Genomic DNA, 27,811 nt, shown 5'->3' on the forward strand with positions numbered 1-27,811 from the left:
AATGTTCCTCCAGCAGAACACAGAATCACAGAATGGTTGCTGGATCCTGAGAGTCCTCTAGTCCAACGCCCGCCCCCCCGCAACGAAGGAATCTCAACTAGGTCATACATGACAGTTGGCCATCCAACCTCTGCTTAAAAACCACCAAGGAAGAAGAGTCCACAACCTCCTGAGGGAATCCATTCCCTTGTCCAGCAGCTCTTACCCTCAGAAAGTTCTTCCTGGTGTTTAGTAGAAATCTCCTTTCCTGTAACTTGAATCCATTGGTTGGAGTCCTAACCTTGAGAAAACATGCTCGCTCCATCTTCCATGTGGCTGCCCTTTAGATATTGGGAGACGGCTGTCATTTCTCCTCTCGGTCTCCTCTTATCCAGGCTAAAACTGTTTTAGAGAAGTAAGGGCAGGCATAATGGTGACATCATAGGCACAAGGCAATCAGTGCTTGGCACAGACAATTTTTGCTGCAAAGTTGCAGAATGGTTTTTTTGAGAACGGGACCCTAGAGAGCAGGGCCCGCCCAGGACGTTTTGCCGCCTGAGGGCAAACAGATAACACTGCTACTGCCACCTCCTCTTCCACAGCCTCCCCACATGCTGAAGGCCGCAGGGGCATAATAGCAGGGTGAAGGGGGCCGTGTGGTAGTGAGTGACGTGGTGTTCAGAAGCTGGATCTGCCACCTGAAATGACCATCTCACCTGGCTTCATGGATGAGTAGGCCCTGCTGGAGAAGGCTGGACACCACGCGGATGTAAGCGCAGCGATTGTGCTTCCTAATCACCCTTACTGCTGCAGTTCTGTTATTTCTGAAGTCCAGGTTTTCATTATGAATGACCCAGGTCCGGTTCTTTAAAGTGAATTACCGTTGGGCTGCCTGAAAGCACCCAGATGGTTTTTTCCTCATTCCAGCCACTCCCTTGTCAATGGAGTCTGTCAGTTCCTCACCAGTCACGCCAATTAATTCACCATGCTCCATCTCAATTACTGCGTTCCTGGTTGTTTTCCGTTTGGCCAACGCCTCACCTTTTTGCATCTGATCCTTGCAGTTAAAACACGGCACACACGAAACCCTAACGATAAACTTTCGCCTTTTCTCATGTAGATTCCTGCATTGCAGGGGGCTAGACTAGTTGATCTTAGTGGTCTCTTCCAACACTACAATTCTGTGATTCATGCTGCCTCCTGAGTGCTTAGAAAATTAATCGGAGAGCCCAAGTCCACGGATTCATATATGCAGATGTGCTGGTGGCAGCAATGATGCGTGTTGATTAACAGCACAAACAGCATGTTGATAAAGGCTGGGTAAACACTCCTGTTTGCTCTCCTGTATCCCATGTGCTCCCGCCATTGGTTCGGGAAGTGACGTACACATGACTTTAGAACTCATCCATATCTATCCTGTTATTGATTAGGATTAAGGATAGTGTTTCATGTTCTGATTTCCCTTGCAACGTTTAGGATCGTAGAAACTCTATTTATTTTCATTCTATACAGTGTGTTTCACAAAAGAGTCAGGGGGAGTGCAGTCAAGAGACAGAAAGAGAGAGAGAGAGAGAGAGAGAGAGAGAGAGAGAGAGAGAGAGAGAGAGAGAAATGGCTTCATTCAGTCAGACAGGAGGAAATAGTTCCTCATCAATGGCCCATTGAAAACAAACAATGAGCCAGATAATTTGCTGATTTTAGTAACACATGATTAATATATTTTGCGCTGAATAGCACAATGACTTGAAACCAAAGCCGATGGGCAAACTGTACTTAAATTGCTAATGTTCTTAGTATTATGAGTTTGGTAATCTGATACATGAAAACCTATTTTAAGGTAAAATCTAAGCAGTGTGATCTTGCGCAAGTTTCTGCAGAAGGAAGTCTCCCTGGATCTTTTGGGACTTACTCCCTGACTAATGTGCTTATCTGAAAGTACACCCCGTTGAACTCAATGGAACTTACTTCTGAGTAGACATATATATGAGCAGGGATTTTTTTCAGCCACAACTTGTGGAAACTCAGTTCCGGCATCTCTCAAGTGGGCGCCATCTTGCCATTGCTTAGAAAATGAGGAAGGTGTTGAAGGTGAGTTCTGGCCCCATTTTTTTCTAGAAAAATAGCACTGTATATGAGTTTTCTTAACTCTTCTCTGTCCCACTAGTTCTTTACTGAAAATGCTCATCAACTTTGGTTGGAGAATGCAAGTAAACCCATGGTGTGTGTGTGTGTTTCTGTGTGTGTGTGTGTGTGTGTGTGTGTGTGTGTGTGTGTGTATTGGGGGGGGCAGTCTTGTTTGCTTTTAACAATTCCTCAGTATCTTTAGCTGTTCTTATTTTTTGTCATAGACTGGTTGGGTACAGAGGAGTAACCAGCTGGGGAACCCCCAAGGAAAGACGGCTCAGAGCCTGGGGAATGCTGATGGGACAATGATGAGTGGTCAGAGAGGGAGAAGACTTGGAAGAGGAGGTGTCTTAGTGAGCTGGGAGAGTCTGTGAAAGAGAGAAGTCAGGAAGCAGAGGCAGAGGCTGAAGCAGGCGAGTGAGAGGTGGGAAGTCAAGAGGCAGAGATGAGTCAGGCTAGTGAAGAGTCACAGGTGTCTCCCCACCCCCACCGCACTGCTGCAGTGAGCTCCCCTTCGACTCCCAGAACCATGAGAGGCATGAAACAGGAGGAGCAAAGAGAGGCTGCACACAGGTGTAGTATCTGATTGCGTGCAAGAAAACCTAGAGAGGAGGTAAGGTAAAGGTAAAGGACCCCTGGACGGTTAAATCCAGTCAAAGGTGACTATGGGGTTGTGGTGCTCATCTCGCTTTCAGGCCGAGGGAGCCGGTGTTTGTCCAGGTCATGTGGCCAGCATGACTAAACTGCTTCTGGTGCAACGGGACACCTTGACGGAAACCAGAGTGCACGGAAACGCCATTTACCTTCCCACCGCAGCAGTACCTATTTATCTACTTGCACTGGCGTGCTTTCAAACTGCTAGGTTGGCAGGAGCTGGGACAGAGCAAGGGGAGCTCACTCCGTCACGGGGATACGAAATAGTGACCTTCCGATCGGCAAGCCCAAGGGGCCCAGTGGTTTAGACCACAACACCACCCGCGTCCCGAGAGAGGAGGAGACATAGATGGCTGTGGGGAGGAGGGGACTCTTAGTCTCGGCAACTGATTTCATGGAGTAAGATCTAAAGGGAATGAGCTGCTGTGCTCATTAGGCCTGAAATTCTGTCCAGTCTGTGAAGATCGTGTTTCGCTAATAAAGAGTTATCTCCAGTTTGGAACTGTGTGATATACTGACTGGCTGGCTCTGTGACATTTTTATGTAAGCCGCCTTGAGGGGGAAAGGCAGGGTATATTAATAACAACAACAACAACAACAACAACAACAACAACAACAACAACAACAACAACAATTTTATTATTATTTATACCCCATTTATTATTATTATTATTATTATTATTATTATTATTATTATTATTGATTTACGAGGTTTTGAGCGCTGCCTTTTTCTCCCTGCTGATTCCCCACTATGATTACTCTGCACCTTTCCATGGTTGGGAAGATGTGTTTTAAAGAACTGGATTTAATGGATAGGGATTTGGTGAAATTATTCCCACAGAAATTACAAGATTTCTAGCTCAGCGATAACACTGTATTTTCCTTTAGGGTTTATTTGGGGGATCTATTAAAAACTGAAATCTATCATTGTTGCCATTGTCATATTTAACCTGAAAGTCTAGAGATTTTAAATATTTACAATCGGCCTTTCCATCAAGTGATCTACAAAACAGCTTATAATACAGGAAGGGGAAAAAATACCAAACCTCTTAATCACTTGGCTGGTGACAATGGACAGAACAACCTTCCTGCTCCCTTCTATAGCCCCCAGGCCAGCCTTCCTCAAGTTGACGCTTTATAGGTAATTTTGTACACCCAACTCCCATCATCCCCAGCCAGCATGGTCAAGGATAATTGGGATGTGAGTCCAAAACATCTGGAAGTCACAAGGTAGCAAAAACCTGTCACAGGCAGTTGGGAGCAAATTTCTTTCTGGAAGGAAGAAGTAATGTTCTGGCAGCTGCTTCTTTTCTGGTTGGTGTCTGGGGCTAGGTTGCTCTCTCAGAAGGAAGAAGAGAAGTATGGGAGATGGTTTTATAAAGTGAAATAATACTGGGTATATTGGACTATTTTTATGAGTAAATATACAATTTTTCCTGCACTTTCTTAGATGTACCTCCTGCTCTTTGGTTGGGTTGACCTTCCCCATGTCTCCTACTGGACCATAATCCTCCAGGAATCCTTTGTGGCAAAAAAGGCTTGAGTGTCCTAGAGTGTCCTAGCGTGTCCAGTCATGTTTGCTTCCCATGCCCTACCTGCTACATAGAAGTTGGCCAGTTCCTGTCTGGTAGATATATGGAACTATAGTTGTCCACTAGATCAGGAGTTCCCAGACTGTGGCCTGAGAACCACCTGTGAACTTCATTCAGGTGGTCTATGGCATGTCTGTAAAATGGCAATTAAAAATCATGCAGCATCTAGCAAATATCATTGAAATTGCTGCAATGGGCAGAAAAATTACTAAGTGGTCTGCCAAGACTCCCAGCTATTTTCAAGCGGTCCACCGGAGGAAAAGCTCGGCGACCTCTGTACGATACAAAATGGGTTATATAAAAGGGAAGCACTCTAACCAGCATGTCTATGGAGAGGGAGCTGTCAAATCTGACTCACAGTTTGGTCCTATACATATTTATTAGTGATTTTTTTTAAAAAAACCAAACCATTGTGCCCAACAAAGCTTAGGTCTCATTCAGATATCCGCTTGTCCTGCTGCTTTCACCTGGGGAAACCTGATCTTTCCCCTGAATGGTTTCCCCAGGGTAAGCTACAGGAACAAACAGAAAACCACTCGGCCCCATGGTTTCTGGGCATGGGACCAGCAGGAGTGTGGATGGGCCCTTAATCCACTCTAGGTGTGCTTAGGACTGAAGTCTATGTATTCCTTGCACTGGCACTGGGACTTGGGACTGATTGGGAAATGGAAATTGAGCACAAAAGTCAAAGAAAGGCTTTGGAGGGTCCTATCTTGGCACATTCCTGTATTTTGCACACACCATCCAGTTAAACAACACAAAACTCTTGGAAGAATTCCATGTTTTCAATTAACTTTGCTAGATTGAAACAAAATCACAAAACAGCATTGTTCAGAGAAGGGAGCTTGTGTGGTCCAGTTTGTTGAGCTGGGATGCACGGTGACTTCATGTTGAAAAGACAAGTAACTCGCTCTCCATCACATCTCTCCTTCTGTGAAAACTAAATTTATGCCAGGTTTGGCCAGTCCAGGCCTTTTTGTATACTCCATTTCTCCCTAACCCTATAATTTGCAGGATTAAAGAGTATAATGTTCTCTCCAATGTCTCTTTCCGTTTCTTTCGTATACAAAACATACTAACAGTTTCACGGTAAGGTAATTGATTGACTGCAAGGAATATCTGTAAGCAAAGCAAAGCAAGGCTGGCGCTCTGAAAACATTTGCTGCCTGTTTAAATTGCCTGTTAAATCCTTAAATATACTTAAGCAGCTTGAAAACGTATTTTAATATATTCACAGTCAAGCCATCTGTTCTGTGCTTCATGGTATTACTTTATGCATAACATTGTATTTAAATGGAGAGAAAAAATGTAAGTTACTGTAGAAAATGTTTTTGGTCCTGGTCCAGTCCGTTTCTTCAGCTAATTGTTCTGACCTATTGCATCTTAAAATGCAAGTTGTATAGGCATAGCCAAATTAGCAACAATAGGCACATGAAGTTTGTATATATTGTTTGTTATGCCCACGTGTGTGTGTGAGTATCACAAGTTCTCAGTGTATTTAAATGCTTTCCAAAATGCTTGATTTGGCTCCTGAGAACCTCGAATGGAAGGAAGTCTGTTGAAGGCCTCCTCTTTCCCACTCCCTGTGTTCTCCCAAAATCCACTAGAATGGGGTGTCATGGGGAACTGGAGGGGGGCAGGGGGGAAGGAGGCAAAATTGGGCAAAAACCCTTTGCAAAAGTTTCCTCCCATTCATGGTCCTCACAGTCCTACCCTCTGTGTTATTGCTTCTTCCCAGACAAAAGGGGAGGGGCGACATATTTTTAAGGTACAGTGGCACCTCGGTTTTCGAACGTCTCTGTTGATGAACGTTTCGGTTTTCGAACGCCATAAGCCCGGAAGGAAATGCTTCCGTTTTCGAACACACCTCGCAAGTCAAACGGCTTCCACTGTATTTTTCTCAGTTTTCTCTATTAAATTTGCAGGTGGCTGTTTGTGCCTCAGTTTTCAAATGTTTCGGAAATCGAACGAACTTCTGGCATGGATTACGTTCGAAAACCACTGTACAGTGGTACCTCAGGTTACATACGCTTCAGGTTACATACGCTTTGGGTTACATAAGCTTCAGGTTACAGACTCCGCTAACCCAGAAACAGTGCTTCAGGTTAAGAACTTTGCTTAAGGATGAGAACAGAAATCGTGCTCCAGTGGCGCGGCGGCAGCAGGAGGCCCCATTAGCTAAAGTGGTGCTTCAGGTTAAGAACAGTTTCAGGTTAAGTACCGACCTCCGGAACGAATTAAGTACTTAACCTGAGGTACCACTGTAATGGTAGGAAAGATTTGTTTAAAGCACCAACAACTAGCTTGAACCCAAGTACTTAATGTAGTATCCATATTCACCAGCAGGGGAGGGAGTTTTGAGAGAGGAGGGTAGTTTGAGAGGATGCCAATCTATCCCACGGTCCAAATTCATCACCCATGCGCTTCTCTATGTCCCCTCCACCGTGCCCATGGACAAAGCTTCACCTGTCTTTAATATCTTGGCAAGAATTCAGGAAAGGTTCTCTAACAATTCAGGCCTTAAAGGTTCTCTAACAATTCAGGCCTGCGGACAAACTCAGCCATATGCATAGAGGTTATACAGAGCCCAGATTCACAAGCTGTCTTTTCCTTGGCCGGCTGCACCCACGCACCCACTGAAACCATGTCATTCAAGGGGCAGGGAAGGGTTTGAAGTGGCCCAACAGAAAGCGGGTGTAAATGAAAAAGAAAAACCAATCTGGAACAACAGGCATGACGACCCTAATCTGTTTATACTGGCAGAGGAACAAATAAGGCTGTCATCCGTATTTAATTTATGAAACTAGAAATGGGTGCTTGTGGTTTTATTTTGGGAAGGGAAAAAAAGGGCTGCAGTGATCAAATTGTCCGACAGCCTTCACAAACAAAACATTTTCTGCAGAACCCTTGGTTCCACAGCCCAATGCACAACTCAGTATGGTTGAGAACACCGTTCAAGTAGTTTCACGGTGGAACAAGTTACTCTTTTAGCTGAATTTAGTAAGTGTCACAAGTTCTATGGGACTTTTAGGGCCCAATTTCCAGATCTGTAGCCATGAAGTGGAAGCATCTGGAGACAGTGTGGAGTTTCGTTTTTGATGCTTTGTCACTAAAGGAGCAATCCTACAGAGCAGGATCCTCTGGGATGGATTCTGGTTCAGCTCCCTCATCCTTGGCTCATCCAGAGATCTACTGATGTATCTTCCCAGATGCCAAACCCAGTAGAGCTTAAGTTTAAATACACCCTGGATCCTAAACCCATTCAGCTTGGTCACATGACCTGACAGCCTGGTGTAATTCAAGTCAGCAAAAATGGGTGGTGTTATTCAAACACTATTTCAAAGGTTTGCTTTCCCTTTGCTGAGCTTAGGCCAGCTCAGAATGGTTTCAGGCAGGCTGGTGTTGGGGGGTTTTAGATGGAGGTTAATATTGTTTGCTTCCTTTTAGGGGCTCAACTGGTGCCATCATTACATATCTTTAGGCACCAGGTGAAAATACTCCTTTTTACCCAGGCCTTTGGTCATTAAATAATCTATGGCCTCTTAAATGTGTGTGTATCATGTTTCTATTATTATGCTGCATAATTACGTTCCTAATGTTTTACAACGCCCTAGGATCTTTGGATAAAGGGTGGCCTATAATTTGAATTATTATTACTAATGATGATTATAATAATAATAGATCCTGGTGTCAGGGATCAGCCCTGGATTTACAGAATCCATCCCAGTTTCTAATTTGATCCCAGAATGTTCCACTTTTCTTTAGGACGTCCCTATTTTCATTGGAGAAATGTTGGAGGGTATGGAGTTATCCAACCCCCCAAGCCAAAGAGCTAAGTAACTACACAACCTTTAGAAGACAACTGAAGGCACCCCTGTATAAGGAAGGTGGGTTTTTTAATGTTTAATGGTTTATTATGCTTTATATATGTTGGATGGCACCCAGAGGGGCTGGAGCAACCCAGTCAGATGTTGTTGTTGTTTAGTCATTTAGTCGTGTCCGACTCTTTGTGACCCCATGGACCAGAGCACGCCAGGCACTCCTGTCTTCCATTGCCTCCCACACTGTCCAACCATCTCGTCCTCTGTCGTCCCCTTCTCCTTGTGCCCTCCATCTTTCCCAACATCAGGGTCTTTTCCAGGGAGTTTTCTCTTCTCATGAGGTGGCCAAGTATTGGAGCCTCAGCTTCAAGATCTGTCCTTCCAGGGAGCACTCAGGGCTGATTTCCTTAAGAATGGATCGGTTTGATGTTCTTGCAATCCATGGGACTCTCAAGAGTCTCCTCCAGCACCATAATTCAAAAACATCAATTCTTTGGCGATCAGCCTTCTTTATGGTCCAACTCTCACTTCCATACAGTGAGGTATAAATAGCAAAATTATTATGATGGAATAAGATGCCCTATTTTCATCAGAGAAAGGCTGGAGAGTCTGGAGTTATCCGACTCTAGATGGGGCTGGAGCAACCCAGTCAGATGGGCGAGGTATAAAGAGTAAAATTATTATTATGGAACAAGACGTCCCTATTTTCATCAGAGAAAAGTTGGAGGGTATGTAATAACCATCATCCTAATAGACAGACGGCCAACCCTACCTGGAATTACAGACTACAGACCTTTCTCCAGCTAGGGCAGAAGGAGGAGGGTCCTCGGAAGTCGGCGCTGAGGCGAGGCGTCGCCCCCCTCCCGCCTCAGCCTTCCTCCCGGGGCTCCGTCGCCCTGGCCAGGCCGGCCGCGAGGGCTCGCCGCCCGGGGTGGGGCATGGAGCGGCCGGCTCCTCCCTCGCCGCCGGGAGGATGCTGCAGCCCGGGTGGGGAGCTCGGCCGGGGCGCTCAGTCGCTCCGTGCGCTCCGTCGAGGCTGCGAGGAAGGGCCGTGCGCTCTAGCCTCCCGCTCCGAGAGCGCAGCGCTCCATCTTCTCCTCCTTCCGCGCCATGGCCAACTCGTCGGCCGAGATCCTCGCTTTCCTGCTGGTCATCTCGGGCTGGGTGCTGGTGTCGTCCACGCTGCCCACGGACTACTGGAAAGTGTCCACCATCGACGGCACTGTCATCACCACGGCCACCTTCTGGGCCAACCTGTGGAAGACGTGCGTGACCGACTCCACCGGCGTCTCCAACTGCAAGGATTTCCCTTCCATGCTGGCGCTGGACGGTGCGCAAGTCCCTCTTCTTCTTCTCTGTCCGCCGCCTCCCTTGGAAGCAGATGGGTCTCCTCGGAGATCCGGGATGGTGGGGAGGGCGAGAGGGAGGAGGAGGAGGAGGAGAAGGAGAAGGAGAAGGAGAAGGAGAAGGAGAAGGAGAGGGTTCTTTTTTTTTGTAGGAACAGCTCCTCGGGCTTCCCGATGGCCACTGTGAAGGCTCTTTGCGCGCCCCTGGACCTTCTCTGCGCCCCTTACTTGGGCGTAAGCCCCGTTGGATCCAGCGAGACTTACTTCCGAGTAAACACGCCTCGAGAAAGGTCCAGCTGCAAAGAAATGTACGAGGAGGCTGGAGACCTCCTTGCCTTCTGATCCATTTTCTAAGATCCGTGGGAATGGGAATATAAATATTTTCACAATTTTTTTTTAAATGAATTCTGAAACTATACCATTTCCCTTCCACTGTTTTTTATTTGTGTGTGTGTTTTTGTCTCCATCTTAAAATTATATAAAGTTTGTATTTCAGCTGATGATAATAAGAAAAGGGGGTTTGATGTACAGGTGTGAACATATTTCCCCCAAGTACAGATGGAAACATCTCAACAGTTGTGAACCATTTCCCCCATCTCTTTTTTTGCTAATACTTTGTTTTTGAACTTTACTTGCTACCCAGGATAATTGCTGTGTGTTTTATTTTAAGTGCTGAAGGGTTTGCTGATTGCTCTATAGGAGACCAAACTGTTTGCGGCCGCCAAATGTTTTCACTGCTTTTTGGTCTTGGAGAGCTTTTGACAATATTTAAGCTTCTTCCCTTTAAGTCTTTCCTTGGCTCGGAAGGCAGGCACCTTGGGAACTCAGCCATAACAGATTTCAAGGATCCCCTGGTTCTTATCCTGATGAAGATAAGATTTCCCGAGCAACATCTGGAATGTACAGTAGTGCTTTTTGGAAATATGGCTTTCTCAGCTTATGCACTAGACAAGCATATAAACTAGTTCCTCAGAGGCTAATATGTGCCGGTACCTCTAAGACAGTCCCGGATATGATCCTTGCCAGGTAGCTTTGTGCTTACCTCTTCCTCTTTACCGAATATGCAGGTAGGCTGGGAGGAATCAGCAAGGGGTTGGATATCAACAGCTGAAACAGACCTCCTTCGCAGGTGCCTTTCTCTTCTTTTGCAACTTCCCCCCTCCCCCAAAAAAAACAACCAACCCCAATTTGTTGAAGAGTGACTTATTTATACCAGGGCATGTAATAGCTCCCTGTTCATCACCTGCCTCCAGGTGCCAAAGATATGCCCAGCATGCATTTGGGCACCTCATCTTCCCATCCCTATCTGCTCTCTATGTTGGACCACTTTGGGAGGACACCACTTACCCCTATAAGTGCTTTGAATGGTGTCCTGCAAGCACTTACTCTTCGGGAACAAGGACTAGGTAGATTTGAGCCCTGTGTTTCTCAGACCTATCAGGACACTCCGTCAGGGACGGACTTTAGAAATCTTTCATAACGTGGCCCCAGGTGTGAGGTCAAAATTTGGCACCCCCAAATAGATCTTCTTGGTTCTGGGTCTTCTCAATGTTGTACATGCTCAGCTCGGCACCCTCTGCACCCTAAAACTCCTGCTGCTCTAAAGATGTGCCTGGAGTTGATAGCGGGAAAGAATCGTGCAACCCGGAACTTCCATATTCCTGCTCCTCTTTCTAAACTGTTTTTAAGCTGCTTTGCTAGTTGTGCAGTGGATGGAATGGAGTGTAATCTGACAAGCCATGTAGCTATTAACTCATCCCTGATAGCACTATATACTTGTCTGTGGCCTGCCGGCCAGTTCTCCTTGGTTTTGCCGCTGCTCCTTGCCACCCAAACTGCTTGCTTGCCTGCCCTCACCAAGGAGCAGGAGGAACAGCAAGTGGGCTGGTGAAATAGCCGCTGGACAGGTGAGGGATGAGAGGGAGCAGTGGCATCATGGAGAAGGTTGACCAAGGGGAGGCATCAGTTGGTTCTTCCCCAAATGCTCAGCCTGTGAGTAGGAGGAGCTTAAGAAGTTGTCATCACTGCAAGGGGGGGGGGGCAGGTAAAGTTCCACTCCTTAGAAGTGAAAAGGGCCCTATCCAATGCCCTGTCTGAGGGAACCCCCCCCCCCCCAAAAAAAAAAAACTCTGGGTAGGGTGGGTCTATAATCCATGGAATCTGTGGAGGGTGTCCTATCTGAGAGATTGATTGATTGATTGATTGATTGATTCTATTTCTATGCCGCTTTTTATTAAAATAAATCCCAAAGTGGCTTACAAACAAAAGATAAAAATAACCTGATGGAGCATCACAAATACAACATAAATCGTATAGAATACTTAACAGTGCCCTCTCCCAAACACACACACACACACACACACACACACACACAGAGTGCTGGTATTAGTTGAAAGGTAAAAAATTTAGCTGTTTAAACACTTGGTTGCAATACCAAAAGAAAAACATGCTGCTGTGTCCTGATGTAAGGGGTTTTTTTTGGCTGTGTTGTTTTTCCTCTTTCCATTATAAACGCTTCAAGAGTAGCAAACTGGCTGGTATGTTAATTGTCTCAGCGCTAGGATGGCTATTATTATATTGAATGGTTGCTAAGCTTTTGTAGTGGCTTCACGGGGAAATAGTGAAAGGTTACCTAAATAGTGAAGCACAAGTGTTGTTGGATTCAGAAAGCTCTCCTAGAAATCCCTAGATATTATTATTATTATTATTATTATTATTATTATTATTATTATTATTATATTTTATATTCAGGTACCTGTTTTGTTTATCTTGAGGGGGGTCGGGGGTGGCAGTGGTTGGCTGAAAGAGACAAGGGAAAATAATGGATGCTATTGGTTTTAAGGCACAGTCCACCCAAAGCCAACTCTATTGCTTGTTTGATATCCGTGAGAGAAATTGAAGCAAGGGCTTCAACTCTGCAGTTGAAATCAATGGGACTTGAAAGTGCTTGATTTTGGTTTTGATAATAATAATAATAATAATAATAATAATAATAAGAAGAAGAAGAAGAAGAAGAAGAAGAAGAAGAAGAAGTCTCCCCAACCACTCTGAGCAGCTCCCAACAGAATATTAAAAACACAATAAAGCATCAAACATTAAAAACTTCCCTAAAGAGGGCTGCCTTCAGATGTCTTCTGAAAGTCAGGTAGTTGTTTATTTCCTTGACATCTGATGTGAGGGCATTCCACAGGGCGGGCGCCACTACCGAGAAGGCCCTCTGCCTGGTTTCTTGTAACCTCACTTCTCGCAGGGAGGGAACCACCAGAAGGCCCTCTGAGCTGGACCTCAGGCTGAACCTTCAGGTATACTGGGCTGAGGCCGTTAAGGGCTTTAAAGGTCAGCTCCAACACTTTGAATTGTGCTCAGAAATGTACTGGGAGCCAATTTAGGTCTTTCAGGACCAATGTTATACGGTCTCGGCGGCCACTCCCAGTCACTGCCAGTCTAGCTGCCACATTCTGGATTAGTTGCAGTTTCTGGGTCACCTTCAAAGGTAGCCCCACGTAGTGTGCATTGCAATAGTCCAAGCGGGAGATAACTAGAGCACGCACCGCTCTGGCGAAACAGTCTGTGGGCAGGTAGGGTCTCAGCCTGCATACCAGATGGAGCTCGTAGACAGCTGCCCTGGACACAGAATTGACCTGCGCCTCCATGGACAGCTGTGAGTCCAAAATGACTCCCAGGTTGCACACCTGGTCTTTCAAGGGCACAGTTACCCCATGCAAGACCAGGGACTCCTCCACACCCACCTGCCCCCTGTCTTCCAAAAACAGTACTTCTGTTTTGTCAGGATTCAACCTCAATCTGATTGTCCCCCTTGGTTTTTTCCCCACCTTACCTTTAGCAAAAGACTCCAGAGATGTCTAATGTTTTATTCTATTTTTTAAAAAAATAAATGCCTATAAAAGCATGGCACATACATACTTACACTTCCATTCTAAAGTTGAAATACTAAACTCTTTAGGCTCAGTTCTGGTTGAATTGGCCCAGAGATGAAGCCATTTCTCCCCTACAGTTCCTGTGCTGGATTCTTAGCTGGTTTCTATAATCAGGGCTAGTATTTGTAGGGTACACCAGTGTGATGACTTAGCCTTGCATATGAAGAACATGCAAGAATAAGGCAGGGTCTATAAAGCACTGGGGGACGCGGGTGGCGCTGTGGGTTAAACCACAGAGCCTAGGGCTTGCCAATCAGAAGGTTGGCGGTTCGAATCCCAGCAACGGGGTGAGCTCCCATTGCTCGGTCCCTGCTCCTGCCAACCTAGCAGTTCGAAAGCACGTCAAAGTGCAAGTAGATAAATAGGTACCGCTCTGGCGGGAAGGCAAATGGCCTTTCCATGTGCTGCTCTGGTTCACCAGAAACGGCTTAGTCATGCTGGCCACATGACCCGGAAGCTGTACGCCAGCTCCCTCAGCCAATAAAGCGAGATGAGCGCAGCAACCCCAGAGTCGGTCACGACTGGACCTAATGGTCAGGGGTCCCTTTATCCTTTACCTTATAAAGCACTGGATGACAGCCCAGTATTGCACATTCTGGCTGGAAGCATCTTCCAGCTCTGCAACCTAAGATTCTTTGATTGGACATGCCGGAGACTGAACTTGTGATTTTTCAGCAGACAAAGCTGGTGCTCTACCACTGAACTATGGTCCTTCCATATAAATAACATTAATAACATAGGAAAGCGCATTTTGCTGAGTCAGACGACTGGTCTATCTAACTCAATAGTGTCTATGGTGACTGGCAAGTAGCTCTTTAGCATTTCTGATAGGGTTCTCTCCAAACCCTACCTAGAGATTAAACATGGGACTTTCTGCATGCAAACATTAAAGGCAGTCCTTTCCCTCATAATCTGAGAGCTGATTGGCCTGCTCAGTGATCTTGTTCTCCTGACAGAGTACCATTTTGAAATGGAATTCACTGTCATGAGACATGGTGATGATCATTACATGAGATGACTTTAAACAGCTATCACAAGTATTTGGGGAAGGCAGATATATCAATGGCGAGTGACCATGATACCTAAACAGAGCCTTTAGAGTAGGGGTCAGCAACCTTTTTCAGCTGTGGGCTGGTCCACTGTCTCTCAGACCATGTGGTGGGCCGGACTATTTGGGGGGGGGCGGGGAGGAATGAATGAATTCCTATGCCCCAGAAATAACCCAGAGATGCATTTTAAATAAAAGGACACATTCCACCCATGTAAAAACACACTGATTTCCGGACTGTCCGTGGGTCGGATTGAGAAGGCGATTGGGCTGCATCCCCTGCTTTAGAGTAAGCATGGGGAACCTGCATGACCCATTAGATAGTGGGTCCAACCGTCAAAAAGGCAATATCTGCATGTGCTAGAGAGGGAAGTGAGGGGCAGATGGGGCTCATCCACCTGGGAAGGTAGCCCATCTAGGAGAAGGAAAGCTCTGGTCCCAAATCTCCACTGCCTTGCAGGGTAACTTCAGAAGAAGAAAATGCTAAGGAGTAAACCTTGCACAGGGACACGGGTGGCACTGTGGGTTAAACCACAGAGCCTAGGACTTGCCGATCAGAAGGTCGACGGTTCGAATCCCCGTGACGGGGTGAGCTCCCGTTGCTCGGTCCCTGCTCCTGCCAACCTAGCAGTTCGAAAGCACGTCAAAGTGCAAGTAGATAAATAGGTACCACTCCAGCGGGAAGGTAAACAGCGTTTCCGTACACTGCTCTGGTTCGCCAGAAGCGGCTTAGTCATGCTGGCCACATGACCCGGAAGCTGTACGCCGGCTCCCTTGGCCAATAAAGCGAGATGAGCGCCGCAACCCCAGAGTCGGCCACGACTGGACCTAATGGTCAGGGGTCCCTTTACCTTTACCTTTAAACCTCGCACAAATCTGCAGTGGAGTCCCTAAGATGGTTGGATGGTGCTTTGTGTGCCTCCTTCCAGCAACTCCTGCAGCCAAGATGGTGCCAAACATATTGTTCTGCTTTCTTTTGGACCACATCAGTGAGGTCAAGAGGGGGATGTTGCTGCCTGGGCAACCCAGGACCTTCAGACACGTTGCCTAGTCACTTTGACGCTGCTAACACAGCGGTTTGACTTCACCCCTGGAGGCACACTCCATTGTCTCTTGAGACAGACGGATGCCAACAGCAACATTCATCATCCCTGACCTTTGCCATGCTAGCTGGGCTTTATGGGAGTTGCAGCCCAACAACATACAGAGGGCCACAGAGTGCATGACCCTGCATTAAAGTCAGTATACATGTAAGTAACAGGGGCCAACAAACTAAAGATAACTATTGCCTTCATTCTCTGCTTGAGCTCCCAGAAGTGCTTGGCTTGCCACCTTCTGTGTTTTGTTTGTTTTAAGTGTGTTCCGCATGCTTCATCCATTTTTGATCCACTGGTGTATACATATCCATCTTTGATTTAAGGCCTCGATTGCTGCTAACATTTTCTTCTTTAAAAAGTCCGCTGCATTAATAGAGCCAATATAATCTAGTGGTTAGAGTGTTAAAGGAGAGGTGGGGTCCATATCATGCTATCTTTGCCATGGCCAAGGGGAATAAATATGTTATCACATCCTGTTAATTATTGCATGGATGAGCAAATGTGATGAGCAATATCTTCTCCAATGTGCTTTTGGGAACCTTCCCATTTCTTCTCTCTCCTGATTTTGGATCTCATATAGATGCTTGTCCTTATGTTGTTAGGGCATGTCATTTTCTATCACCTCCTCCCTGATCCTTAACAGTCTCTCTCCTCCTGCCCTCCAGATTACAGATGTCAGAGATTTAACCTGGGACCTGCTGCTTGCAAACAATGTGGTCATCCATATAATAATCTTATTCCAGTGTCACTTGTATAGCTCTCATAGTCAGAAACCCCTTCTGCATCATTGTTATCCTTCTTTTTCCATATAGTGGCTGTTCTAGTCACAACACATAAAGATATATTGCTTCGGAGGCAAAGAAAGACCTCAATCTTCCGGGTGTCGGCATGTTTTAAAGCTTCTGTTATTGCACGGGACATGCATTACGGCTAAGGCGTCGTGCTACATTGCAGGTTTTTATACCGATTGACCCAGAGGTCCCTTCCGTCAACTCCTTTTCTCAGCTTGAAAGGCAAAATATTGATGTCTTCACCTTGTCCTCCGGGTAAATGGATGCACTCAGAGGGAAGCCATACCTGTGAAACAGAAGCTTTCCTTAAACGTGAGCCCTAAGGGTGAGGAAGGAGCGCCTGAAAGAAGCTCAGCTTCTTTCATCTTAGGGTTTAGGCTGATCAGATGTGAAGAGAATGAGAGATCCTCTTCTTTGAAGAGTTTTGCAAAGAAGAATTTTGACAGGTGCAGGTTGTTGTTTTTCCTCCTCCAGTCTTGCATGGAAACGTGGGGTTTATCATTTGAGTTCTGATGAATAAATGTTCATGAGCACAGGTGTAGCAGAGGAGAGGGTTGCGATCCCCTCCCCGACTTCTGCTCCTGTGCAGAACAATTCAAGTTGTAAGAAGCTGGTGTAAGTTGTGCCAGGGTAGATTATGCCGGTGTAACTTACCTATTTCCATTCCAAACTCCAGGAACAGGGCTGCTGCCGGCTGAGCCAATCCAAACCTGACAAAGAAAATAAAATAATAAAAGAGAGTTTGACTTACGCCACGCCTTTTGCCAGTGTAACTTCCACTGGATTGCTAGGTCACAGGACCGAGTTGAATGGAGTTTGGAATCAGGGCAAGTCTCTCATTGCCCCCAGTAGTGGGGTAGAAGAGCTGAAAATAATGCCAATACACTTCACATCTGGCAACCAGTGTGCCCCTTGGGTTTCAGATAGTACATGGGTAAAGGTAAAGGGACCCCTGACCATTAGGTCCAGTCATGACCGACTCTGGGGTTGCAGTGCTCATCTTGCTTTATTGGCCGAGGGAGCCGGCATACAGCTTCCGGGTCATGTGGCCAGCATGACTAAACCGCTTCTGGTGAACCAGAGTAGCGCACGGAAATGCCATTTACCTTCCCACCAGAGCGGTACCTATTTATCTACTTGCACTTTGACGAGCTTTCAGACTGCTAGGTTGGCAGGAGCAGGGACTGAGCAACGGGAGCTCACCCCATTGCGGGGATTCAAACCGCCGACCTTCTGATTGGCAAGCCCTAGGCTCTGTGGTTTAACCCACAGCACCACCCACGTCCCCAGTACATGGGTAGACAAGTCTAAAAAGCCCAAGAGACAAATTTTCACAGCCCTCTAGCAGCTATGGTGGCTCATTAACAGACGTAATGTATTTAGAAGAGAAGAAGAAGAGTTTGGATTTGATATCCCACTTTATCACTACCCGAAGGAGTCTCAAAGCAGCTAACGTTCTCCTTTCCCTTCCTCCCCCACAACAAACACTCTGTGAGGTGAGTGGGGCTGAGAGACTTCAGAGAAGTGTGACTAGCCCAAGGTCACTCAGCAGCTGCATGTGGAGGAGCGGAGACGCGAACCCAGTTCACCAGATTACGAGTCTTCTGCTCTTAATCACTACGCCACATTGGCTCTCTATTTAGCATTAACTCTGGAAGTGTATACTGTAATCGATACTGACCAAACTGACCCTTCTAATTTATATTTTGCTCCAGATGACACCCCCCTCCCGCCAATCCTTTGTTTGTATGGCTCAAGCATGCCTAGAGACGAAGGTCTTTTGCATTGCCATCTTCAACTCAAGCTAGTGGTCCAAAGAGATATACAAACAGCAACATCTGCCGTAAGTGTGGTTCGCAGGTGGTTGCTCCAAGTGCCGAAGAGCTGAGTTTTTCTTTTTTCTTTCTTTCTATTTTCTTTTTTAAAAAAAATATTAAAATTTTGTGAACCTAAGTTTGGCCTCATGGAGGGGCAGTATTTCAATATGAGTAGGAAAATGAGAGTACCCCTAAACATTTTTTTAGGAAAAAACACACTGGTCGCATACATGAATAAGTTTCTATACATTTTAGGTAGTTCTGTACCTGTAATTCCCAAAAGAAAAGCTTCTGGGTTGTTGTTTTTTACAAATGTTATTTTAAACATCCTTTTTATTTCATTATATATCATTTCCCAGTAATGAACAGCTGGGTTTTGGGCAGGCATTGATTGCATTACAAAGTTCCCCACCAGGAACGTCGTAGCATGGATGATCCCAGTGGGCTTCTTGTAAATGCTGATCAGCGGTGTGCTGTTGTTCTGTATGTTTCCATTTATTTTCAAGAATGATATCTAGGTGCAGAATAATAAAAAGTCCTTAGCAGTGCAGATATTGGTCACATCTGCTATTGCACAGATTGGTGAATGCAATGCATGCGTCAGCTGTGTCATTTAAAATACATGTGTTTGCTGATCTTTTCGACAGCTGTGAAAAGTCAATAGGCTGTCCCGATCAATAAAAACAGGATAAAAAAAACCCATAATGGTAACTGCAACAGAGTGAAGCACAGAGGTCAGCTATCTGGTAGTTGCAGGAAGCCCATTGGAATTAACAGTGCTATGAAGTTCCCTAAGAGACACTACAGTGCCATTGATCACCGCAGGCTTCCTGTTTCCGCCTATCAGCTGATCGGCACTGACAGCAAGCCTACCTTGAAAAAGATCACTTCAAGGCCTGTGGTTGATCCTTGGCAGCCACAATTCCTCCTTCTTCACACCTGACATCAAAAAGGGCACCAGGTATGGGGCTGAGAAGCTAGCCTTGCAGCCGCCTCCATCTCAGATGTGTTCATTAATTCCCTGTTAATTAAGAGAGTAGTGAATCCATATTGGTCTTTAACCTACTGAGTTTGTTTGAATAATGCACTTTTTTAAAAAAAGGAAATAGGTTTCTCTCCTTAACTGTTGTGAGCTGATGCAATTACCGTTTTGCTCCTGTGATTTGTAAAAACACGTGCCTCTGAATATTTTGTTGATATGCAACGGCTTTGTCCCCTTTCTCAAAATCAGTAACGGTATTGATGCTTGTATGCTGGAGAGACAAGAGTTTTGATATCCCTGATGGTCTTTGGAGATGGCTTAGTAATTTTTCCGCCTGTTGTAGCAATTGTGATGTGATGTGCTAGAAACTGTATGATTTTCAATTGTGCTTTTATTACTCCTTTTCCTTCTTGTATATTGTGTTTGATGGCATCGCAACAAAAATGCAATTAAAAATCAGTATTGAATGTGGATATACTGGGGTCCTCATACCATGTTGACCTGCTTTATAGAAAGAGCAAGGTGACAACAAAAGCTACGCAGCTCCCTTTCTAATCTGTTTGCCCTTTTGAACTGCAGTAGCATTTTGGTTTTGGTGGCTGTCATAGCTCAGAATTGGCTATTATTTTGGGTGGCTGTTAAGGAATGCTTTTTTGTCCTTTGGCTCTTAAACAAAAAAGGTCTCAAGGTTGGCAGCCGGCAGCCATGAACTCAGTTCTGCTTTAGACATCTTTCTAGAAAGCATATGTCCATTTGTTATCCTTTCACCTAGGGGCATAGGAAGAAAACATCTTTAAAAAGTTCTGCAACTCTTTATTTTCAGAGAGTGACTATTTACTGCATGTGATAAGCAATTGCAACCACGTAGTACTCAAATAGCAAATGAGTGAATAGCGTTCTAAAAATACAGTGGTACCTTGGGTTACATACGCTTCAGGTTACAGATGCTTCAGGTTACAGACTCCACTAACCCAGAAATAGTGCTTCAGGTTAAGAACTTTGCTTCAGGATGAGAACAGAAATTGTGCTCCGATGGCACGGTGGCAGCAGGAGGCCCTATTAGCCAAAGTGGTGCTTCAAATTAAGAAAAGTTTCAGGTTAAGTACGGACCTCCGGAACGAATTAAGTACTTAACCCGAGATACCACTGCAACTATTTCACAAATTTTCAAGTGGCTCGTCAAAGCTGATTCTTGGCTCCTAGTCCTAGCTTCATCTGCATTTTTTCCTTTTGCAGATATGTATGTTGCTATTTTGTACAACTGTGGGTGGTTTCCTGACAATATTCCGGTTTTCGGCTCTTCCTTGCTGCTTATTTTATATTGTGGTGCTTTTTTTTTTAGCAGCCGTTATTGCACACTGCTTTTTGTGCATTTGTGGTGGGAAAGCATGGAAATAGCCTCTTTATTTCCCGATTCTGTATTCAGCATTTGGAATCAAGATTGCTTCAGAAAGTTAGGAAAAGTGACAGAGTGAGGATATTAAGTTGGCTTGACAGGTCCTGCCTGGCAAACTCTTGACATGCCCTGGTTTTCGGGTGTAAAAATGGCATCGGGGGGTAATTTTGCCAAATCGACAAAATGTCAACCCAGGTGTAGGGCAAAAGCTTAAAATCGCCCAAAAAAGCTCAACAACTTTCCTGTGGGTGTCAGGAATTTTTGAAATATGGCAACCCTAATATTAAGTAATGTGCAATGGTTGGTTCTGATGTAACACTTAACTATGGTTTAGGGTTACACGAATTTCCCTTGGACCTGTATTCTCTCCTCTCACCTGCTCCATTTGCTGAAATTCCCTCTTTTACACAAGTATTGATGGTGCAAGAGTCCTGGTATGCTTTCTATCTAGCCTCCCCACTGCTGTGACAAGAAGCAGTGACTTCCATTTTCAGTTTATTCTGCTTTGTCAATATATCTGAACTGGGACAAGCTGTGGTTAGCTCCAACTGTGGTTTGTTTGAACGAGTGAACTTAAAAACCATGGTTTATGATCTGGGCTTGTTTGAATAAACCATTGCTAAAGCTTACTGTAGTTCCTGCTTCAGACAAAATAACAAGCTACAATTAGTTTTAAAAGGAACCAGAAACTTCTAGTCTAATTGCCCTCAGCCATGCCAGGGGGTTTAGGGGAGGTTGGGAAGCAGACAAACTATGGCTTAGCATCATGCCCACATGAAGTGACTGTTGTGTCATTTTTCTTCAAACACTAGGAGCCCGTTGTTAACTCTCCAATTGTTTGACTTCACCTCTGAAGGCACAGTCTTCTGTTGTCTCCCGAGATAAACGGATGCCAACGAAGAACCAATTGATAATGTTCTGTGTGGCTTATGCTTCCTTCCTCAATGAAAGCAATGTTTAGATGCTCACGACTTTCCCAATCCCTGCAGGGCTCTTGAGCAACAAAGCATAAGCCATTGCAGTGGCTAGACTTTTGGTGGGGTGAGACCACCCCTAGCATATAACACAGATGCTTAAAAGCTCTCAGTATACCCAAAGGAGTGTCACCACCCCCATCGTTCAGCCTGGACACTGAGGTCCAGCTCCGAGGGTCTTCTGGTGGTTCCCTCACTGCGAGAAGTGAGGTTACACAGAACCAGGCAGAGGGCCTTCTCGGTAGTGGCACCCACCCTATGGAACGCCCTCCCATCAGATGTCAAAGAGATAAACAACTACCTGACATTTAGAAGACATCTGAAGGCAGCGCTGTTCAGGAAAGTTTTTAATGTGTGACATTTTAATGTATTTTTAATCTTTGTTGGAAACCGCCCAGAGTGGCTGGGGAAACCCAGCCAGATGGGCGGGGTACAAATAATAAATTATTATTATGATTATTGCTCCGATGCCCAGCTCTGTGGACTCCACCCCACTGTCTGGGCTGGGACAGCCCCTCCTGTCCCAATTGAACTCCAGATGCTTTACAAAGACCTTTCTATTTCAGCAGGCATCTTAAGGAAGTTTCTGTGATTAATTTAGACCTTTTTTCTTTTTTCTTTAGTTTTTATTTATAATTTTCAGGTTTATACATTTCATTTATTTTGCAATCAATTTGACATTTCAAAATTTGACATCCTTCCCTCTCTTTCTGCGGTTCCCTAAATTTATTTATTTTTTAATATCTTCTGCATATCCAAATTCATTTCGCTTTCTCATTTAATTACCTACTGTAAATATATTGAAACTGCCTTGAAAGGTACCTCTGCCGCAATGTTCCTATATGCTTCCTACTTTCCACTTGCCTTTTGACATGCCCAGAAACTAATCCCTTTAGGAACAATTGCATTTGCCTGATTCTGCCTTGGAGAGTTGGGACTGGATGACCATTTCCCTCATTATTATCCTGCCACTCTGTGAATTTGTGTTGGTTCAATGAGCTGATCACCCATTTGCTTTCTCTACCCCCTGCTACCCGTCTCCCTAACAAAACATGCGCTGGCCTTTGACCAGCAAATGGCAGCCATGTTGTTTTTAGCAGAGGCTAAGTATTTGGGCTGGGGTGAATGTTTACTGCTTTGCCTAGGAGATTTAGCCATAAATTAGACGGGAGAGGACCTCTGGGTAAATACCTTCATGCTTCATCACCCTTAATGTGTTAATTAGCTACTAACGGTGCCAATAAATTGGACCTGTCGGGGAAATAATGGCTTCCTTGGCTAGTTTGAATCTACAGGTGTAGCTGAAGAATGTAACCCACAAAGTAGCTACAGAAGAAGAGAACTGGGCAAGGGCACAAAGGGAAGAGCTTTGGAATAAAAACCCACTTTTAGTAACATTAAACCAGGTCTGCACACCCATGTGAGGCTTTCACCCGGCTGAATCTGAATCCAGCTCAGGAGGAGCACTTCTTGGTCCTCCAGGTTTAATGCCCTTTTTTCTTTCTTTTTTGCAGTTTCATATAGGCAGCAAAAACAGGGAGAGTGAGATTTGTTGCAGGGTATGCTGCTGCCAAGCTGCACTCAGTGGCGTAGCGTGGGTTGTCAGCACCCGGGGCAAGGCAAGTAATTTGCGCCCCCTAACCCGTGGATTTGCGCCCCCTAACCCTAACCCCCAGATGTTGCGCCCGGTGCAGCCGGCCCCCCCTGCACCCCCCACGCCACGCCACTGGCTGCACTGCATGCCTGCATTGGAATTTGAAATCATGCCTATGTATTTATGGTTGATGGAAGGTCAGAGGTCTGCTTAAAGGCAATTCCAAGCTCGGATTGGGCTGTCGGTCTGAAATCCTTAATGATTACACATAGCGTTATGTTTAAAGCGCGACGGAGGATTTGCTCAAATGTCCATTTTCCACAAGGGTAATATAATTGGGAATCTGTGGTCCGTCTCCTTTAATTCTCTCTACATTTTTCTGTGTTAAATTGAGCCTGCGCCTGTGCCTTTGGCTGAATCCAGGGTACAAATATTAAACAGGTGAAGCTTTTCCTGTTCTAGAAACTTTGGGGAAAGGTTCCCTAGCAAACTTTTTGGGTGTCTAGCCAAAAATCCCAACATTTAAAGGAAATCACAATTCATTCTCGTTTCATGTGCTTCCTGCTCCAAAACCAAATCATCTTTTTCTCCTTTACAGAGATTATCTTATGACCAGTTAAGAAAGTCTTCCTTTTCCTTATGGCAAAAATCTTTATGACCACTCACCCATTCTGCACTAAGAAGGCATATTTTGAAAGCCCTTGTCATAGGCAATGTCACAGTTGCTTATAAATTTAGCAAAAGTTTCCCCTGGACCTTGTACTATAGAAGCAATTCCCTCCACCCCAATTCTCCCTACCGTCATGATGTGCAGGGTTAAAGTTCCTTGTTGAAAAATACAAGGCAAATGGCTGATTGAACGCCATAACAGTGGATGATCCCTTTGTTATGACAAGGTTTCTCTGCGCCATTTCTGTGGATGTCGGAAATTATGACGTCTGCTGAAGACAGGCAGAGCTAGCAATCAGAGGAAAAGAGGAAGAAAGTGCCTCAAGAGACTCTTGGCTATTTAAGAGTATTTACGCAAAATTATGTTCTTGCATTGCTTTAAATTTTATGGTAACAGTGGAGATAAAATGGTTTTATCCAGCCATGCAACATGCTACTACTTCTGGCGTGAGGTACTTGGTGTGAGCAGCAGCACATCATCGGGCTGCTGCCAGCAACTTCCGGCCAGTTGCCCAGGAATGTACAAAGACAAGGAAATGTTTCTTACTATCTGCTTTTTATTCAATGTTTACAGAGAGAGGCTATAGTACCCAGCCTCTAGGATAATGGCGTTTCCCCAAGTGAATCTGCACCCCCCCACCTCTCCCACTTAATCATTCGTCAATCTCATTGTCTCTCCTACGGGTGCTGATAAGTTCCCTCTGTCTTTGAGCTCTTTGCTCTTCTACTTTCAAGGCTCGCCCGGCTCTGGGAGAGTGGGGTCTGGAATGCTTTCTGAAGACACTGTGTCCATCAGCTGTCGCTCCCCTGGTGCTTCCTCCTCTTCCTCTCCCATTATTTCCCAGCTTTCCCCCTCATCTGCCTCTGAGCTGTGACCTCCCTCAACCCCCTGTTGTAATTCTAAACTGTCTTCCTCTTCTTCCTCCCTGGAAAGGTCAAGCTGGGGAGGCGGTCTCCACCATTCCTCCTCTCCCCAGTCCCTGACAATCATACTGCTTGAGACTAGAGCAAATCAGTTGCCAGAACTGAAAGTCCCTGCCTCCTCAGGGCTTTCCCCAAGCAATCAGAGACCGTACCTGTGTGTAGCCAACCTCTCTTCTCCTCCCTTTTCATGCCTCTTCTGGTTCTGGGAGACCAGGCAGGAGAGGAGCTTGTTGCAGTAGGAGGGAATAATAGAATCACAGAATTGTAGCGTTGGAAGGGACCCTGAGGATTGTCTAGTCCAGCCAACAGGAATACGCAGCTGTCCCATACAGGGATTGTACCTGCAACCCTGGCATTATCAGCACCTTGCTCTAAGCAACTGAGCTATCCAGAGATACTTGTGATTTTTCACCAGCCTGACTCATCTCTGCCTCTTAGGTTCCCTCACTCAACTCTCTTGCCTCTGATTCTTGACTGTTCATTGCCACAGACTCTCCCAGCACTCTAAGCCCTGTTACCTTTCGACATCTCCTCTACCCAGTCTTCTCCCTCTTTTCCTTCTGACACTCCTCGTTGTCCCACCTCCACTGCCCGGGCTCTGTGCCTTTTTCCCTCGGTGGTTTCCACACTGGTTCCTCCCGCCATTCTTCTGTGTCCAACCAGTCCATGGCCAATGGATTATTTCTTTAGAAAGATCTGCTGACCACTTATTCACATTGATCTCAAAGCAGCGTGCATCGTAAGGAGCCCGATTAATGCAAGCAGAATTATACTTTTGTGTAGTAAACTGGACAATGACCTGTTGTAGACAGGTCTCAAATGCTTCCCCCTCCTGCCCTGTCTGTGCCATGTCCTCCTGTGCGGTTTGCTTCTAGGGCTGCCATATTAGGAAGAGCAAAAAAGAGGACACATTGGCCCATTTCTACTTTTAAATACTCCTACTATACGTGGGCTATAGAAACTGTGATATATTGCTAGTAGCGAGGGGTGGGGGCTTTTAAAATTGTTTTTATTTTAAAAATGTCTTGGGTTACTGTAAACAAAAAAACCAAAAAAAAAACCCAGGCATTTTGCCAAATTTTAAAAATCTGCCCAGACAGAAATTTTAATCCTGAAAAAAGAGGACATGTCCTGGAAAAAGAAGACATATGGCAACCCTATCAAGGTGCTGACCATAGTTAATATAGTGCAGCTGTAAAAGAAAACCATGGTTAAGGCTGACAAGGGAAGGGGAAGGGATTTGCATGTGAGGGATAAGGAAGGATGGAGCATATAAGATAATAATTTTTATTAGTTTTCAGTTACAGTCCAATAATAGCCACATTATAACAATGCCAAATTATAATACAATTACTAATACCAATCATTAAGATACCAAATTATATAATTTACCGTAGGTGGCCCCCTGTGCGCTAGAATTGATGGTTTGATGATTTTATTTCTGCGTTCCAAAATCTTAGTTTCAATTACACTCCAGTCAAGATAACAATCCCTTACACAACAGCTGCAGTATTAACAGCTTCCATTCGTACTGACAAATTAAATGATTTATAATAACTACAGGTGAGGCAGTCAAACTATATTCTTATTCTTCCTGTTTCTGGCAATTATTCTGTTCATGGTGTTTCTTCCTGCCCTTGTAAAATGTTATGGCTTATCTTTTCCTGGTTGTTGCTGTTCTCTGTCATGCCTTGGGCAGAGCTAATATCCCATTGTTGTTTCAGAAATTCTCCTTTGCTCCGTCCCATGCTTCTTTGTTTTGCAACATCAGCTGCAAAAATCACACTGTCCCAATAAATAACCTGTTTCCGCCCTTTTTCCTCTCAGCCTGGGAGACCCCAGCCTCTCTGGTTAGGAAGATCAGGAGTGTTTCATTTGCACTAAAATTATGGAAGTTGAAACTGCTGCCTAATACCAGATTTTACCATTGTATTTTTCAGGTTACATCCAAGCCTGTCGAGGACTCATGATTGCCGCTGTCTGCCTTGGGTTCTTTGGCTCCGTCTTTGCACTGGTTGGGATGAAATGTACGAAAATTGGAGGCTCGGACCAGACGAAAGCTAAAATTGCCTGTTTAGCTGGCTTTATTTTCATACTGTGCGGTAAATATGAAATTATAAACGCTCTGTGTTTTACACAAAGTGGATGTAAAACTGTTCTTAATTTCATGATCGTCATCCAGTTACTGAACATCTGGTACTAACTAAACATCTGGTTCTCCATCTGCTGCTTTTTTTAGGGCTGTGTGCTATGGCTGGTTGCTCCCTGTATGCACATCGAATCACGTCGGAATTCTTCGATCCCACATATATTGCCCAAAAGTAAGTCAGAGGGAGGGATGTGCATTGGGACTTTTCGAAGATATGTAGGTGGGTTGCAACTGTTTCCTTCATTTCAAAGATATGCTTTAATTTACATATGCAAAATGCAGGCAGAAATGTCCGAACAAAAGTAGCATGACTATACAGGGTGGTCCAATACAGGTGTAATCGGACATAAGCCCCACTGAGTTAAGTGAGGCTTACTCCCTGGTAAGTGGGTTCAGGAGCACAGATAGATTTATCTGCACGTGGCTTTTCAGATTCGCCAGTTTTCTCCAATTTGAGAAAAGAGGCAGCCCCTTCTTTTTGCATCTTGCTTCTTTCCTGAGCCTGTCATTTGCTGCCCTCTGCCACCTGCCTTGCAACCTCTTTGCTGCAGAAGATGGCGGATGACAAGTCCAGAAAATGAAAAACAGGTGAGAGAAAGGCTGCTGTCTCTTCTGCTGCACAAGGAACTTTTAAAGGTGTGTGTGCACATTTTACATGCTACAAAATAAAAGATTGCTGGATAAATGTTCCAGATATGAATGATTAGGTAAAGGGATCCCTGACCGTTTGGTCCAGTCACGGACAACTCTGGGGTTGCGGCGCTCATCTCGCTTTATTGGCTGAGGTACAGCTTCCGGGTCATGTGGCCAGCATGACTAAGCCGCTTCTGGCGAACCAGAGCAGCGCACGGAAACACTGTTTGCCTTCCCGCTGGAGCGGTACCTATTTATCTACTTGCACTTCATGCTTTTGAAC

At 45.2% G+C, this 27,811-nt stretch overlaps 1 protein-coding gene across 3 annotated transcripts in view; it reads left to right on the forward strand.

The window, feature by feature from the left end:
- CLDN10 (claudin 10) overlaps window positions 1-27,811 on the forward strand; it is a 269,694-nt gene that overhangs the window by 231,950 nt on the left and 9,933 nt on the right. For 2 of the 3 annotated variants that reach the window (XM_079973083.1, XM_079973082.1), the window contains 2 exons: window positions 26,687-26,848; window positions 26,986-27,067. In XM_079973083.1, the coding sequence (XP_079829209.1) occupies window positions 26,687-26,848; window positions 26,986-27,067 (244 nt within the window). Of the gene's footprint in view, window positions 1-9,176; window positions 9,501-26,686; window positions 26,849-26,985; window positions 27,068-27,811 lie in introns of those variants that run through there. The other variant, XM_079973081.1, reaches the window with a different exon arrangement.

The sequence above is a fragment of the Podarcis cretensis genome (genome assembly GCF_951804945.1).
Source record: "Podarcis cretensis genome assembly, chromosome: 4".
Lineage (NCBI taxonomy): Eukaryota > Metazoa > Chordata > Lepidosauria > Squamata > Lacertidae > Podarcis > Podarcis cretensis.